The sequence below is a fragment of the Suricata suricatta genome, chromosome 11, assembly GCF_006229205.1.
Source record: "Suricata suricatta isolate VVHF042 chromosome 11, meerkat_22Aug2017_6uvM2_HiC, whole genome shotgun sequence".
Classification (NCBI taxonomy): domain Eukaryota; kingdom Metazoa; phylum Chordata; class Mammalia; order Carnivora; family Herpestidae; genus Suricata; species Suricata suricatta.
In genome coordinates, this window is record NC_043710.1 from 72,283,911 (window position 1) to 72,301,820 (window position 17,910).

General features: G+C 38.0%; 1 protein-coding gene across 1 annotated transcript in view; it reads right to left on the minus strand.

Annotated features, from left to right (window-relative positions):
- The window catches only part of SLC36A4 (solute carrier family 36 member 4), a 35,165-nt gene that overhangs the window by 12,273 nt on the left and 4,982 nt on the right, over window positions 1-17,910 (minus strand). Inside the window, exons 5-8 of the mRNA XM_029957300.1 lie at window positions 16,632-16,716; window positions 11,304-11,531; window positions 9,310-9,408; window positions 2,388-2,557 (exon numbers count right to left, since the gene is read on the minus strand). Coding sequence (XP_029813160.1) covers window positions 2,388-2,557; window positions 9,310-9,408; window positions 11,304-11,531; window positions 16,632-16,716 — 582 coding nt within the window. The remainder of the gene's footprint in view (window positions 1-2,387; window positions 2,558-9,309; window positions 9,409-11,303; window positions 11,532-16,631; window positions 16,717-17,910) is intronic.

A 17,910-nucleotide genomic window follows, 5' to 3' on the forward strand; every position in this document is an offset into this window, starting at 1 on the left:
ATTCAACATTTTCCTGTGGGAATACCCCTACATGGCATCAGAAGCCCTTTACAGCTCCCCAGAGCTAGCAGCTATGGGTTCCCTAGGCTCTTACAACAGCCATCAGCTTTTATACTGACAGTAACAAGTCCACGCACATTCTCTGACTTCCCAGGCCAATATCGCCTGCAGCACAGGGAAGGAAAGGAAGAAGAGACTCAGAGAGCACAACAAGAAAGAAATCTCAGATATAATCCCATGATCATCTCCTTTTACAGAAGACTATCACTATAAAAAGACAAGTGTCTCCTCAGCAGTCTTTCTCCATCTTGGCTATTGTTCTAACTGTCCCAGCTGCCAAGATAACGAAATGGACAGTAGGTCACATAAGTCTTGATTCCGCAAGGAGAAGGGACTACCCAACACAAGTTATCTAAAGGTGAATAACAGATCTTCAGTTGCTTTCCATTTTTCCCCCCAGATCTTCGTTTCTTAGGATATGTGTATTAGCCCTTCTTCTAAATGAAAAGCGGGTGACTTAGCTAAGCTTTCTTGAATAGAAACGATGATGCGATGGTCCCTTTTTAATCAAGACTTGCAACTAATTCTGTTCTAAGTGTAAAGTCATAGCAATTAGGGATAAGGTGAGAGCAGGAAGGGGATGTGGAAAAAGGGAAGGATTAAATAGAGCTACTGCAGGGACAGTATCGCCCCAGCAGGATTTAGTGAATGCCAGAAGCATTCCCTACTTGTCCTTCCCACTGTTCCCTCACCATGTTCTTAGCTCTCTGGGGACAGGAACGCCTGAACCTGATGTGCTCGCTCCCACTTCAGTCCCTTCTCTCAGGGAAGAATTCTGAGACTGTTTCCACCTATATTTTAGTTCTGACATTAAAAGTCATTGCCAATTTTATATATAAAAATCTTTTAAACATTTATTTTTTTGAGAGAGAGAGAGCAAGCATAAGCAGGGAAGAGGCAGAGAGGGGGAGACAGATGATCTGAAGCAGGTTCGGCGCCATGGGCACAAGGCCTCTTGTGGGGCTCGAACTCTTGACCGTGAGACCACAACCAGAGCCACTTAACTGACTAAGCCACCCAGGAACCCCTGTATAAAATTATTAATATTTATTTTAAATATTATTCTAAGTGTGGAAAAATATCACTGTTTTCTAGACATTATATAGTGTCTGAAAAGAGGAACTATAATACCATAATTTTTAGCCTGATTCTCTTATATGAAGCTATTTAAGTTGCTAGCCCATATTAAATTATTACAAAAAGAGGCATACTTGGAGGAAACAAAATTATATAATCAACTATAACATAGGTTAATGAAATACATGCTTAAAATTATATATGTTTTTTGGAGTCATGTCTCTAGCCTGAAACAAATGTAGAACACCTGAAACATGTTTCTATCTTGAAATACATTTATAAAATGTGCCATGGTTAAAGTAGAACTGGAACTTTAAAAAATGAACCCACTGCATGTGTGTCCCTTGTGTAGCCTGGAAACTATTCTAGGTATTTTCTCTCTACCACAAATGGCTTCCTATATGCATTTGGTCTTACAACACTTTCAACTCCAATAAAAACCCAGGACTTAGAGGACTACTGAATGGTAGACAAACTCCCAATCTACAAACAAAAAGACAGTCAAAATATACCATATTTTAAAATATTTCAGGTTTCACACACTTCTATCCAAGCAGCTAGAGAAGTGTGACATCAATCCAATCAGCAATTTAACATTTATTCTTTGTATTTATTAAAACTAAGGAAGTTATCTTCCATTTTATAAATAAGGGAGCACATCTACATGGTAATCACTACCAACACCTTTTTTAAATCTCCAGGGACCAATCTCTGAAAGAAGGAAAAACCTTAAATATTGCTTCGTTTTACAGAATATGGTTCTAATATTAAGATAATATTAGGATGCACCATATTATTTTTTTATAATGGGTTCTATTTGTGTTTTCAAAGGACTTAGGGTATGTACAAGATTAAAGCTGACCCATAAAATAGTTAGGGTCACAAGTGATGGGTTTTATTATTTTATCAGGAACCCAGAGTGTTGGATTTTTTGGAAGCAAGTATATGTATCACATTTTTTATTACAGTGAGTCCATATTAAAAGAATCCATGTTTTATTTTATTTCACTCAAATTTGGAACATCCTACAATTTTAATCTTATTAAAGAATCCCAAAAGGATCTATAAAATACTAGATAGTCTGTCTCCTCTGAAGATTATGAAAAAATTCTAGATTATACAAATAGGAAATCACAATAAAAATTTTAAATGTTTAACCCATAAATCCAAAAATATCTCTTTATCATTGAACATTGGTAAGCTTACATCTAGAGAGTATACAAGCTAGGAAGAAAACCAGGTGTACCTACCACACATCCTGGGGAAGATTTAAAGTTATGCTGCCTTTAATTTCATCACGGAAACACATGTAGCCCAAGGTAGCTAATGTTACGTACAAAATTGTAACAATTCCCATGCCAATATTCAATGCTTGGGGGAAGCGTTTTGATTCTTTCATTTGATTTTCCAGTGGAAGGACCTACAAAGAGAATGTAGGTAATACAAGTAATTCAAAACAATCTGTCTTATATATACACAAGTATTCTGTCTTATACATATACAAATTAATCTTTCTATATGCAAATGTTATTTCCTTAAAAAACACTTATAATTACTGAATATTTTTCTTGGTGTTATATATATTATTTACACTACAGATTTTTAAATCCTTTAAACAAAAAGATCTGGAATCAGCTCTTAGTAGGCAAACCTGTCAGGTGTTTGTAAATAAACTTTTTATTTTGTAATTTCAGATTTACAGAAAAGTTGCAAAGATAAACAGAAAACTCCCATACACCCCTTACCAGTTTCCCCTACTGTTAACATTTTATACTCCCAAAGTACATTTGTTACAACTAAAAAGCAACACTGGTTATTACTAAACTCCAAATTTTATTTGGATTTCATTAGTGTTTTCTACTAATGTCCTTTTTCTGTTCCAGGGTCCCTTCCAGGAAGTCACACTGCATTTTGTCACCATTTCTCTTGTCTCCTTAGTCTTCTCTTAACTGTGATGGATTCTCAATCCTTTGCCATTGTTCATCATCATGACAGTTTTGAGGAGTTCTGGTTAGGTATCTGGTAGAATTTCTCTCTATTGCGGCTTGTATGATGTTGTCTGATGTTTGGACACTGGGATTGTAGGTTTTAGAATAAGATCCATAGAGGTGAACTGCCCTTTTTTCTCATCACACACACTATCAACACGATTTATCACTGGTGAGATTCACTTTGATCACCTGGTTATGGCAGTGCCTGCCGGGTTTCCCTGCTTGTAAAGGTCTTTTCTTCTTTCTCATCATACTCTGTTCATTGGAAGCCAAGTCACTAAATGCAGCCCATAATCCAGAGACTGGGGGGGATTAAGCTACACCTCCTGGAGGGGAAGTACCTACACAAGTGACTTGGGAATACCTCTGTGTACATATATTTAGTTGCTCAGTTACATTAGGATGCAGTCATGTATACTGTCTTATACTTTGGATAGAAATCCAAAGCATGGATTTATTTTGCTGCTCATCTTCCTCCAGCTTTGGTCATTGTGAATTCCAGTAGGTCCTCGTATTCCTTGTATTCCTTTGGTATGCCTTTGTCCTTTTGTTGTTTGAGGACTTCCGTATGTTTGGGCACCACAAAATGCTCCAAAAGCTTCAAAATGCTTGAAAATCCTTGTTTCAGCCCCAGAATCAGCCATTTCTCCAAGGAAATTTGGTTCTTTTGTTGTAGAATGGTACTTAGAAATCAAGACCTGGGTGCTGAGTGGGCCCGCAGTGACTGTATCTCCGCTTATAGGACTTCTCAGCCGATAGCGTGAGGAGATACACGTGTGTGTACTGACCTATGTGGATTCAAGTTACAACCACTTCTGTATCCACCTGTTCTACTGGGTGTCAATTTGCTGAGATTAATGTTACTTTTATTATGTAAAAACAAACTTAAAAAAAAGAAAAAAGCTAACTGAAGAGTTAAGCTACTTTAGCAAATCTTCAGAGGTTATGGCCATGTGATCTGATCATATGGTAAAAGTTACTAAGAAATACTAACAGCAATTATTTACCAAGTACTACAATCATTTTTTAATTGAGATAAAATTGGCAATATAACACTATATTAGTTTCAGGTGGACAACATAATAGTTTGATATTTGTATACACTGCAAAGTGATCACCCCAGTAAGTCTAGTTATTATTCATCACTGTAGAGAATCATAACTTTTTTTTGTAATGAGAACTTTAAAGATTTATTCTCTTGGCAACCTTCAAACATGCAATAATGTATTACTGCCTATAGTTGGCATGCAGAATTGACAAAACTTTAGCTGTATTCACCAGTTAAAAAAGAGAGAGGGCACAAATAGATAAAATCGGAAATGAAAGAGATATTACAACTGATACTACAGAAAGACAAAGGGTTGTAAGAGGCTACCATGGATAATTATAAGCCAATAAATCCAACAAGGACAGATTTCTTGAGATATTTACTTCCAAGACTGAATCATGAAGACACAGAAAATCTAAATAGAAAAATTACTAGTAAGGAGACTGAATCACTAATCAAAAAACTTCTAACAAACAAAAGTCCAGGACCAGATGACTTCACAAACGAAATCTACTGAACATTCAAATAAGATTTAATACCTATACTTCTCAAATTCTTCCAGAAAACCGAAGAAGAGGGAATACTTTCAAACTCACTTTATGAGGCCAGCATTACCCTATTATCAAAACTAGACAAGGACACCACAAAAAAAAGGAAGAAAAAGTAAAAATCCTCAACAAAACATTAACAAACCAAATTCAACAATACATTAAAAGGATCCTACACCACGATCAAGTGGGATTTATTCCTGGGATGCAAGGAGGGTTTAGCATCTACAAATCAATCAACATGATACAGCAAATTAACAAAATGAAGGATCAAAATCATATGATCACCACAACAGATGCAGAAAATGCACCTATAAAATTCAACATCCATTCCTGATAAAAATACTCTACAAAGTATGTACATGAGCAACATAACTCAACATAATAAAGGCCATATATGACAGGCCCACGGCTAGTATCAACTCAACAGTGAAAACACTGAAACTTCTCTTCTAAGATCAGGAAAAGTCAAGGATGCCATGTTCACCCTTTTGTTCAGTTTAAGTGCTTCTTCAATTCCAAATGATCTTGCCAGGTAGAGTGTTCTTGGTTAGACGTTTCTTGCCCCCGCGCCCCCCCCCCGCCCCCCGCATCTGCGCCTCAGCACTTTGAATATATCATGCCACTCCTTTCTTTTCTGCAAAGTTTCTGCTGAAAAATAGGTTAACAGCCTTATGGGGGTTCCCTTGTACATAACAAGTTGTTTTTCTCTTGCTGCTTTAAAAGTTCTCTATAATTTTTGACAATTTTAATTATAATGTGTGTTTGTGTGGGTCTCTTTGGGTTCATCTTATTTGGAACTATCTGTGGCCCCAGATGTCTGTTTCCTTCCCTGTGTTAGGGAATTTTCCAGCCATTACTTATTTGTTATTTTTTATGCCTCTTTTTCTCTCTCCTCCTTTGAGGATCCCTATAATGAAAATGCTATTCTGCCTGATGTTGTCCCATAGGTCCTTTAAGCTTTCCTTACTTTTTCCTTTTTCCTGCTCTGTTGGATGAGTTTCACTGCTCTGTCTTCGAGTTCACTGTTCAGTTCTGCTTCATCTGGTCTGCTGCTAAACCCCTCCAGTATTGTGGGAAGCTGCAAAGATTCAGCCGATCTCAGCCGCCTCAGGCAAGGAAGTATCGCTCCCTGAGGGGAGCTACCTGAATTACAAAGATCGGCTAGGGAAGTGCATTTCCCCATTCAGGGACTGGAGATGGCCAGACTGGAGTAGCCAGTAGAACAAAAGATCAACTGCATTTAGGCTTAAGTGGTGTCAATTGCATCACTGCCAGCTTTGTAGTCTGCAAGTCTGGGCTCTCTTACCAATCATTTAGATGCTGTGTTTGAATTTTCAGTTTCGGTTTCCCCTTTTCTCTAGCCTTTTCCTAAAAATCACTTGACCCTGTTTCCTAGCAACCAACCCTGTCAGCTTCCCGCCCTAAACCCTATATAGGTGTGGGTATTTTTCTCAGTAAACTGAGGCTTGAACAGAAACACTCTTGCCTTCACTCTCTGTGCTCCCTGCCTCCCTATTCTCACTCCCTCCTCAGGAACCCGCAGCTGCGATCAACTGCCCCGCTGGCCAGGACGGACCAGACACAGTATTATTTTCCAGTTCAGTTATTACATCCTTCAGCTTTGTGACCTCTGTTTGGTACTTGTATTTTTCTCTTTGTTGAAGTTCTCACTGTCTATCCATTCTCCTCCTAAATTTCATCAGCATCTTTATGACCATAACTTATCCAGGTAGATTACTCATCTCCATTTCGTTAAAGGTCTTTTTCAGAAGTTTTGTCTTGTTCCTTCATTTGGAACACATTCCTCCATCTCATGCTTCTTGATTCCTTGTGTTTGTTTCTGTGTCTTAACTGAAACAGCTATATCTCCCAGTCCTGAAGGAGTGTCCTTGTGTAGGAGATGAATTTTATCATTCAACCTTGATCTAGGTCTTGGCTGTCTCTTGAACTTTCATGATTGTCTAAGTATCCTGATTTAATCTTGAGAAATTACAGTTGTTGAGGGCGTGCCAAGACCTGCCAGTGTTCCAGTGTGAGGATTCTAGTCAGTACCAAGTTTCAGGATAATTGAAAGTGATTCTTAGGCAGCAGTGTTTGAAGTATGTAAATATACAGTCGTACAAAGCTATTAACTGTTAACACTGCTAGTCTCTACAGTAGAAGATCTGGAGGGGTCCCCTGGACAACAGTTGCAAAAATCGAGGCTTCAGACAACAGTATAAGCTCCTTTCCAGGACGTACCACCAGGCTGTAGCGAGGCCAAGGGAGAGCACAAGATGGGGTCTCCCTGTCTGTGTTCCCTGAGAGCACTTCGGTAGCCTCAAACCTGAAGTCTGCACCTCAGGTTAAAGCTTCAGAACTTGTAAATAAGCCTTTTTCGCTGACTGGGGTGCATTTCAGTCAGCTGTCTGTGCAGTGCTCTGGGAGTGGCAGCCTTCCAAGAACTGTCTCTCCATTGCTACAGCTCCATGGGGCCCTGGAATGTAAACTCACCTAGCCACCAGAGCCAGGGACCGAGGGGCGTCCCTGTGAGAACTACACTTGCACACAGCTTTAGTACAGCAGGGGAAGAGCACCGGGGGCAGGACACCCCCACCAGCATTAATAAGGCAGAGGGAGGCTGCTGTGTTTGTGAGTGTCCCCTTGTGCCAGCAGCACAGGAGGCTGCCCAAATGGTGCCCACCAGTGCCTCCATCCCCAGAGAAAGTCCCAACATGTTCCTGCCCCTCCAGAAGATTCTCTAAGATTCACAAATGAATCTCCTCCACATAATAGTCTAGGCACTTTTCAAACTGCAACTTTTATGCTAGGTTCTGGGGCAAGTGAGTCCATATGTGGGCCTTTTAAAAAGGAGTTTCTCAGATCCTACATCCTCTGGATCCCACAGATGTAAGTCCCGCTGGGGCTTGTCTCTCCAGTGCAGGTCTGAAGGGTCGGGATGGGATGCCTGATGTGGGGCACAAACCCCTTGCTCTTCAGGGAGAAGCTCCCTACGTTGGGTTGCTGTGCTGGGGGTGGGGTTTTTGGTGAGACCACATCTCTGTGCCCCCCATCTGTCTTGATGGGGCCCTTTTATCCTCTGCTGTGGAAGAACTCTTCAGCTAGTGTTCAGTTCTTCTTTAGGGGGGTCATTTCATATGTAGCTGTTGACACAGTGTGTCCTTGGGAGTAGGTGAGTTCAGGATCCTCCTACACTGCCATCTTGGACCCTCCCCGCACCCCCCCTGCACCAGGTATTTTTCTAGATGCTTTGCATGCAACATCTCAAGTGGTCCACACAATAATACTATGAGATAATAACTCAAAAACACTTTTGAGGTGATCAGGTCCATATGGGAATATTAACTGATTAACAGAAGAGAGAACAATTTGGATGCTGTAGAGATCACCCAGACCTGAAATAAAGGGCTATAGTCAAGAAGTGCAGATAGAAAAGGAGAAAGGGAAGGAAAATCACATTTATATAGGCTCCTTCTGTGGCAAGCAGCATTTGGGTGTTTCAAATGTATTTTCATTTATGGTGAAATAGGAAAGAAAACTAAACATGCCTTCATTACTGATGAAATGGGAGGACCAGAGACAAAGTGAAAGGAACTGCTCCAATGTTTCAAGCTTGAGCAATTGGAAATAAAACTAAAAGTAACTGGGAAATGAGAAAGTGAAGTTGGCTTTGGATAACATAGTCTATGTCATATTTTGGAGCTGCTGAACTTTTAAAAGGTCAGAGGAAGAACTTAACTGGAAATGTCCAGTAGTTAACTAGAGCTTGCTGGTTAGAGGCATAAGTGAACACCTGCAGTTAGTTCTGTAACAGCAAGGAGTGGAACTGGAAGAATATGTGAGAATTCTCTAAAGGAGAATTTGGAGAGAGCAGGAACCCAGGCAAAATGCGGTAAGATTGTCTTCTAGATCTAGTTCCTCTGTGGTTCACATAGATGTGTATAAGTGGTTTTGCTCCTACACCAAACTATCTGATAATGAAGCATTAAGCTACAGAGCAGAGAGTGATATTCTATTTCCTCCAAATCTATACATTCCAGGTTTTAAATAGACTGGAAGCACCTTGAATGGACATATTTAAGATCTCAGAATCCTCAGGGTGCTTGTATTTCTTGGTATCAGCTTTATGATATCATTTCTCAAAGCAAATATGACATGTACAAATCTAAAGGGAGAATTTATATTTGATTCTTCTATGTAATAGTAAATTTGTCACAATTTCAATTCCCTTCAAATCATGAAATGATGTCTGGGGTCTGTCTGAATGTAACTTGGGCTTGGTAGAGGATAGAATACAGATAAAACAAAGTAGGTGTGGAGTTGATTTTTAAAGCTGGGTGATGCTTATACATGGGTTCATCATACTATACTCAATATTTTGTATCAGGCTTTAAGTTTTCCTTAATAAAACAAAAAAAAATCATCTATACTAAACCATAGTTCATGTCTATCCTACCAACCTGCAAATAGTGTTCTAGAATCTAGAAAATAGAAACAAAAAAGAAAAATGCACTTTAAATGTATGTAAATCTTTGTGTTGACTTAAAATTTTTAAAAATAGTAATAAAGAACAAATCCTTACCACTCCTATGCCTTCAAAAGCAAACACAGCAGTACCAAAAAAAAGTGGGTATTTTTTCCAACCAGCCACTATTGGAAGATTGTGGGGATTTGGCATATTCTGGAGAAAGAAGAAAAAATAAGAGAAGTTACATCTTTACTTATTTTAAAGAACGTAAAATGAAAGCATGAAATCAGATACTTCTGAGCTTCATAATAACAAATGTATAAAAAGTGAATAATCCTTTCAATAAACACTTTAAGCATCCTATGTTAAATGTAGCCAAGCTGTTAGAATTTCGCTGCCAAAGCCATTGTCTCCCCATGCCCACACACTCCATCTGAGCTCAATGCTCCTGATTACCTGTTTCCACCTTCAAGTCCCAGGCTGTTCACACTGGGTATGGCTCCTGGCACAACAGGAAATAACATAAGCATACTCAGTCTGAATGGAGCGCCATATAGTCAGTTATCAACCACGGCTCGTGGTGTCCAGTGAGATTCATCTTCTACTCTATTTTGCTCTTTCAGTCTCCAAGTTCCCTGGCTCCTGATTTTGGCTTTCTGTCTCATAACTGCTGCTTCCTCGTACAGGTCTCCTTCTGGCTGCAGTGTCTTACGCTTTAACCAGCCAGTTGTCATTACTCTTATTATTTGTACATATTTCTTGTTCCTGGCTTTGATTATGCGGTCCCAACCCACAGCCTTGTTCCAACTTTTGCTACGTGGAGATTCACAAACTGTACATCTTGTTCAAGATCTCTGGTTCCACAGTGACTACATCTTCCAGCTACCCCAAGTCTGGCTCCTGTTCTGTTTACCATCCTGTGTTCTTTGCCCTCCTTAATGGGAGGTGGAATACAAGGCCAAGAAAAGAGGATGAAAAAAGAAACCGAAGTGTAAAAGCACACGGATAATCTGGGTAATAAAGAGGTCTAGAACATCTGAAGCGTAGAGAGACCTGTGTGATGTAACGGTGATACATGATGGAAAATACAAGTTATGGTCAAAATTAAAAGGGCATTTAAGTGGGTTATTTGAGAATATCTAACTGGTATTCAAGATCCACACTGTTCCCTATACCTAAGGAACCTCCTTTTCTGCTCCACGAACTCTTCCATGCTCAAGTAAGGGGTCGTCAACTACAGAAAGCCTTATGAGATGTTCCTGCCTGTCCCCTTCCATCTTATGTGCTGTAGCAAAATGTCTACAGGTGTTACAGTTCAGGGTGGGGGGAATGAAACACACCCATCATAACAGAGTTTTGTCATAAATTGCCAATGGAGGTTCTAGGACAATTGCAATAGTACAAGATGGATTGGATCAGGGAAAAAGTAAAGCAGGGACCTTTATTCTTGATCTTTTCTGAGTCGTCGGCCCCTCTGAGAGATGAAAGCTACACACTGCTCAGTAGAAGAATGTGTATATACATACATAAACACTAAATCTTACAAATAATTTTAGCAGATTTGCAGATTCCCTGAATTCCATCAACAATTTTTTTAAAAGAATATACTTTATAGGATTAGGATCCCCAGACTTCAGACAATGAAATCAGCTGAGGTGGCATACTTCAGAGAGAGAGGTTATAGATTAGTAGAGTGACAGTGAATGGAAGTGGTGGCAGCAAAAACAGGTTCAGAAGTGAAAGAAAATGATAAAATTACATCTCGAGACTGGTTCAAGTCTTACAAGAATAAACAAAACACCAGTGAGTTCTGCTGCATGTTACGCAGTGCCTTGAGGCACTCCTAAATCTTACAACCCAATAGGGTAGGTATCAGTATCTTCCGCAGCAACGTCATAGAGCCCAGGAGCAGATTTACCAAGATTCTAGGCCTGAACACAAAGCCTGTGCTCCAGCTGAGCAGGAGGCCCACGTTTATGGCTCAGCTCCTGTGTGCCGCATACTGAAGTGGGGGTCTTTACACACCATTATTTTTACCTCCAAAGTGAACAAAGAATGACGTACTAAGAAACATAGGTTAAGAATGGTAAAAAACATGTTATACTTACCCTAACAACATACTGATAAATTATCACAAGACTGACAGCCATGGAAAGGTTGGCGAGGAATGAAAGCACAAATAGATTCTTTAGCTCACGAATGAAGACCAAAAGAATTATAAATGGAAGAAAGCAAAGCATATATATCCTTAGGTCAATACTTCTTCTCTCACATGGATTTGGTGAATTGGTACTATTCAGAAGAAACACCTTACTCTCCAGGAATCCTTCATGAACCTACACAAGATTACCAGGAGAATAAGGAAGAGGGAGAGAAAAAAACTTTCATCAACTTATAAGTAACAGAACAAAGAAAATTATCTATACACTCTATGATAAATCCTTTATAATAAAGTGTTTATACTTTTTCAAGATATTCTAGCTTCCTAGAAATACATATTTATCAAATTTAAGGATAACTAAAATAGGATAATTCTTCTTTGCAAAAGAACTTTTTATCATACTGTAAAAAGAAAGTTGGCTAGAATATTATGAGGATGAATTTACCAATGTATTTTGAAGCTTTGTGCTCATGATTCCAGCAAAGGCTCAATTTGCTTCCGAGATAGTCAAAAGGGGATGCATTCTTGAGTAGGATGACCATATTCTACTCCAGATATCCTACTCTGACTCTCTTCAGAGGAGGAAACAAGCTCTAAGTACCTCTTAGAAATGCACAGCAGTCAAAATAAAGTTCAGAAACCATAGCCCAACTTTAAAGCTGTTTATAAAACAACTTTATAAATTATCATCACTATCAAAGGGGCGCCTGGCTGGCTCAGGCAGTTAGAGCATACAACTCTTGATTTTGGGGTTGGGTTCAAGTTCCATGTTGGGTGTGGAGATTACTTAAAAATAAAATCTTTTAAGTAAATAAATAACCATCACTATCAATAAATATTAAGAATCCACTAAATTCATGCATGACCATGTGCTAGATGTAGATGAATTTTTGCTAGAGCAAAAACTTCAATAAATCAATTTAATTCAGCCACTTCTGTAAACCAACATTCAGTGTTCAAGAGAGATACAACAATTAATAAGTTACACATATTAAAAACTGTCTCATTCAATTAATCACATAATAAAACTTCCAAAAACAAAAATGAAAGTATGGAGGACTCTAAAGACACTCTTAAAAACTCACAGTAGAGGTGTACAATCTTATAATTTAAATACTACAGAAAATCGATTTACCCACAAACACTGTATCCCTCCCTCTTTCAACAAAATGACATTATCAAGTCTCTAGAAACATAAATTCTTAAGAACAAGATCCTATAATAATAATAGGAAGCATTTTTTGAGTACTGAACTAAGTATATACAACATCTCATCTAATCCTCAAAACAACTGTTTGAGATGGGTGTAGTATTAATGTTACCTTGTAATTGAGGAAACTGAGGTTTAAGGGAGAGTCTAAAAAAAAAACTTACCTAATATCAACCTAGTAAGTGGTAGTTCTAGGATCCAAACCCAGGTGGGAGACACTAGAATTTGTAGCTTGTGACTCCTGTATGTTACCTGGGCCAAAACCCTGCAATCCAGAAAGGGGGGTCTTGCCCAGCTAGCTACCTGCCCTCCACTTTGACATCTCTCTCTCTCTAAATGTAATAAGTATTATGAGGCCCCTAAGTCAGAGATTTAGAACAAAATTATGATTTAACAATTCAAGTGTTTCCTTTAATTTTATGCTTCTAATCTGTGATAAGCAATGTTTAGTATCACTACAAATATACATATCATCTTAAACCGCAGACAATGTATTTACTAGTTTTAAATTAGATGGGCAATTTGTAATTTGTACTGGACTAAAAACTATCAGGTTATACCGAGAACCATTTAAGAAATGCATACCTCACATTTAACTTGTAATTGGCCATCAAAACTTTGTATTTTAATATTTATTTATTTATTTTGAGAGAGAGAGAGAGAGAGAGAGAGAGACGGAGTGCAAACAGGGGAGGAGCAGAAAGAGAGGGAGACACAGAACCCAAAATGAGCTCCAGGCTCTGAACTATCAGCACAGAGCCCGATGCAGGGCTCAAACCTGCAGACCATGAAATCATGACCCAAGCCAAAGTCATCACTCAACCAACTGAGCCACCTAGTTGCCCCCAAAACTTTGTATTTTAGAATTTGATATTAGAAGCAAAACTGGTCATTCATATTAATTGGCTTTTAAAAACATTTTATTTGTTGACTCATTTTCCCAGTAACACAATTATTTACAGCCAAATGCTTCTCTATCAAAGAAGTACTGCCAATAATCAGATTAGATAATGATCAACATTAAGCTCTAACAAGGATACCCGGCAAGAGAAAATCAGTTACATAACCAATTTTAAAAAGGGGTTTTGAATGGTGAAATGATTGGGAACATGAAATTAATTCTACCACAAATATCTCATGAAATTTAGTATTCTTTGGTAGAAAAATGGTTATAAAAATTGTCAGGATTAAAAAATAAAATAAAATAAAGTGTAGATACATACCCAGAGCAAGATTCAGGTAAACATTTGAGTCCTTTGGTGCCCTCTAGAGACTGATATTGGCTATCTAATAGGACTTCCTATGATCTCACATGTTTACCAAAATGCAAAACACTGAAATAAATATTATAAAATAAAATTACTAAATTCAGTTGTTTCCATTTAAAGTTTAAATTTACTAAAATCTACTACTTATTAATTTTCAATGATTCAGTAATTTAATGGTTAAAATTCCAAAGGTAGATTATGTTCTTCAGCAGAGCTAAAATAAATACAAAATTAAAAAGCCTGAACACCCTATATTTGTTAACTGCTTTACATTTTGCAAAGGCTTTAACAAACGTTTTGTCAGCTGAGCCTCATGATAAGTTTCGGAGGAACAATGGGAGATTTCGTTGTTATTCCCATTTTACATACAAGGAAACTGAGGCCTGAGCAGGGATCTTGACAAATGTGTGATTTAAAACTGAGAGAGATGCAATTTGAATTTGGATCGTCTGTCTTTAAAATCCAAAATCTTAAGTATCACTGTATCTTTTTTCTCTTAATTTAATATCCCTTTCCCATTCTTCATGCCCATAAACATTATTTTATCTATCTGAAATTTTCTACAGTATCTTCGAGTAGGAACAGAGGGGAGCTACCGTAACCACAATGGATTAGAATCATTGGAGGTACTATCCATCCATTTTCTCCTGCCAACTGTCCACAATGACGTAATGGGACCAGAAACAGTCCGGCGGCAGTTACAGAGTGGGAGGTTCACACATCTGTATGGCAGATAACCCTTAACTTCTTTGATCTGATAAAATACTGCACCTTTGATTTTATGCAGATTAATGTGGTAATAAACTTATAGTTTTTAACTTTAACAGTAGTAGCAATTGGTAAGCTATAATTGACCAGTGTGTCTACTCTTGGAGACTGCTATAAAATGTGAGAGAACAGGTGTGCAGAGAGGGAAAGTCTCTGGTGCTACTGTCTCAGCGACCATCTGTCTGCTCTGCGGAGGTGAGGTGTTCACCACGGCTTTCAACTTTTCTCAAGTCTGCATTTCTTTTACCATGTTGCTTCTTATGACTCAAAAGGACTTTTCATTCTCCTCCCAGGGAGTCACTTTTTCTACCTGGTCTTAGAACATGTGCAAATGAGTTAAATTCCTCCATTCAATTCTGGATGCAACTGATAATATTTCATAGGAGACAGTCACCAACCCTAAGCTTATAGACATGTACTGTACGCATTTATATACGCTATGTCATATGCACACACACGCACCACTAAAATCAGACAAGGTCCTGTCCAGTGATGAACAAATAATGTAACTAGTGGCAGCAGTGTGTCACAGACCTAGGTCTCAGTTTAATCCACATGACTTAGGGCACACTGCTCATCCTTTGTGAGATTCAGTTTACACATTCAAAAAATGAGCTTTGTATATTACAGAGTAGTGGTAAGAACCAAATGAAAAATGTCATAGTTTATTAATGTAAGATTATAAGGCATTAGCAGCATTATTCATAAATTCAAATTAAGTTTGTTGGTGGCTCTCTTAGAACATAATAGAAAAGATACATTACTACCACGTTGCATAATCCTGGAAAAGGATCATTTCCTTCATATTCACATCAATGACTGGTAAGATGGTATGTCTTACTAGTTCTTGACAACAGATAGCTTCTTGACTGAGTTAGTAGTCAAAAGAATATGCAACTCGTGCAATTAAATACTTGTAAGTCAAAAGAACATTGTCTATAATGAGTAATGCTAACAAAAGCATTGACCCTCTTATAAGGAAAGATTGACTCAGTGAGCCTTTCCAACATTAAAAATCTAAACTAGGGGCTTTAGCAAATTATGGCCCATATACCAAATCCAGCCTACCACCTAAATTCTTCAAATAAAGTTTTATTGGAATATTGCCATATATATTTGTTACTATCATTATTGTCTATGGCTATGTCAAGAAGACCATATGGCCTGCAAAACTGGAACATTTGTCATTCCTGGTCTAAATGTAAAATGAAGCATAATTTATACTTTAAAAAGTGAGTCAAAGATATATATCTACATATAGGTTCTTTAGAAAACATATTCACATTATCATTTTTGCGTTAAAATACCTACAAGTACTATATCTTACTATGTAAACTGTCTACTATTGTACAATCCACATATGACAGTTAATAAATGTTATTAAAATAATGATTAAAGCAGAACAGGGTGTAATATATGAGTTACATGTTAAAATGCATAAAGAAACGTGTTCTGGCTTTGTTTTGATAGGGGAGCATTTTTATTTCAGTGCTTTGCATGTTTGTTCAAATTGATAGTCTCTACCAAGACTGCAAACCACTTCCTTTTAAAGCGAACCCTTATAAAATGGAGAGAATTATAAACACTACACATTTTGGACATGGTATCTTTTCAGACAATAGCAATAATTACTGGATTTTAGTAATGCCCATTTTTTACTTCACTGCTGAGGTTGCTGGATAAGCCATCAACATTTACTGATAAAATATCAATTTAAAAATATGCTCCCAAAACATGTTTATCTGCTTTTGAGATCTAAATTTCACGAATGTAAGAATCAGTTAAATTATGTCCAGTTCTGATCTGACAAAACAGACATTACTGATATATAATGGCAAGAAAAGTAAAATCAACAACAGCAGCAGAAAATCCAACTTACACAAAAGACGACTAAAGGAAAATTTACAAAGGAACATGCTTTATGAAAGTAACACATTTTCATATTCAACCAGGGCTTACTCAAAGGAAATGTGCCAAAACTATGGAATGGTAAGAAAACTGATCTCCATAACTAGAGAGAAATACTTACTTGTTTTACATTTTCAGCTAAGAAGACAATATATACACTACAGAACCCCAGCTGGGTTATCACCAGGAAAAAGTCAACCACACTCCTGAAAAGAGATACCTACAAATAAGTATCAATAAGAGCTGCGGATACATTAATACATTTTTCTCTTTTTAAACTATTTTAAAACATTTTATCATAGCTTATATTCTTTTCACTTCCTTAAAATAAGTAAATAAAATTTATTTTCTACAAAGATCACACATTTGTTATCAGTACGTGAACCAGCGAAGTATTACTCAGTAAAAGGATGTTCCATTCAGTTAAGAAGTCAAAATTTCCCTATCACTTATTTCTGAAATTCAACAGTCTGAGTATCTGCTTATATATTGATTTCTTGAAAACATATCATCTTTTAGATGAAGCCCATCTCCCCTACTTCCTGAGCTCTTTTTCTGATTAACCCAGTGTGTTTCCCAGCTCTCTCGGATTCGTGTCATTTGCAGATCTGATGAGTGAGCATGCTCTCCACTATCCAAATCATTAATAACATGAAATGGGAGAGGCCTGGGGGTGTGGCCCTAAATCATAAGACCAAAGACTTCTCCAGTAGCTTAGCTGTGAGTAAGCTCCAATAGTATCTCTTCATGAGAAACCCAAGAAAATTCAAGCCACAGTGGCCCCTGGGTGGCTCAGTCAGTTGAGTGTCCAACCCTTGACTGCGACTCAGGTCATGATCTCAGGGTTTGTGAGATGGAGCCCTGTGTCAGGCTTCACACTGACAGTGGCGGAACCTCTCTTCCTCTCTCTGTCCCTCTTCCTCTTCCACTCATGCCCGCCCACTATCTCTCTCTCTCTCTCTCCCTCTCTCTCTCTCTCAAAATAAATAAATATTTTAAAAAAGAGAATTCCAGCTACATAAAACAGTGTACAGAAGTGGGAAAGGGATGTCACTAAATTTGCATAGTTTGGGTACTGTGGTTAATCGAGTTATAAATCTGCCTACATATTATTAATATACAGCCCATAGCTCTCCATTTTGTCCAGGGAACAATGAGTGACTACAACAGCCTTCATCCATTAACTCACTACAGTCTTTGACAATCAATGTCAAGCTGTCAAACAGTCTGGTCTATAAATCAGACCTTCCCTCCTATGCTTGACTATCTTTAGGGTCTTTTAATGCACCTGTATGTGGCAGAAGATAAGCTAGAAAGCTTGAAAAGGTTTTATAACCCACACTAAGGAATCTGGACCTAATCTCACAGGCTGTGAGAAGCCAGAGAGAGAACTAAGGTTG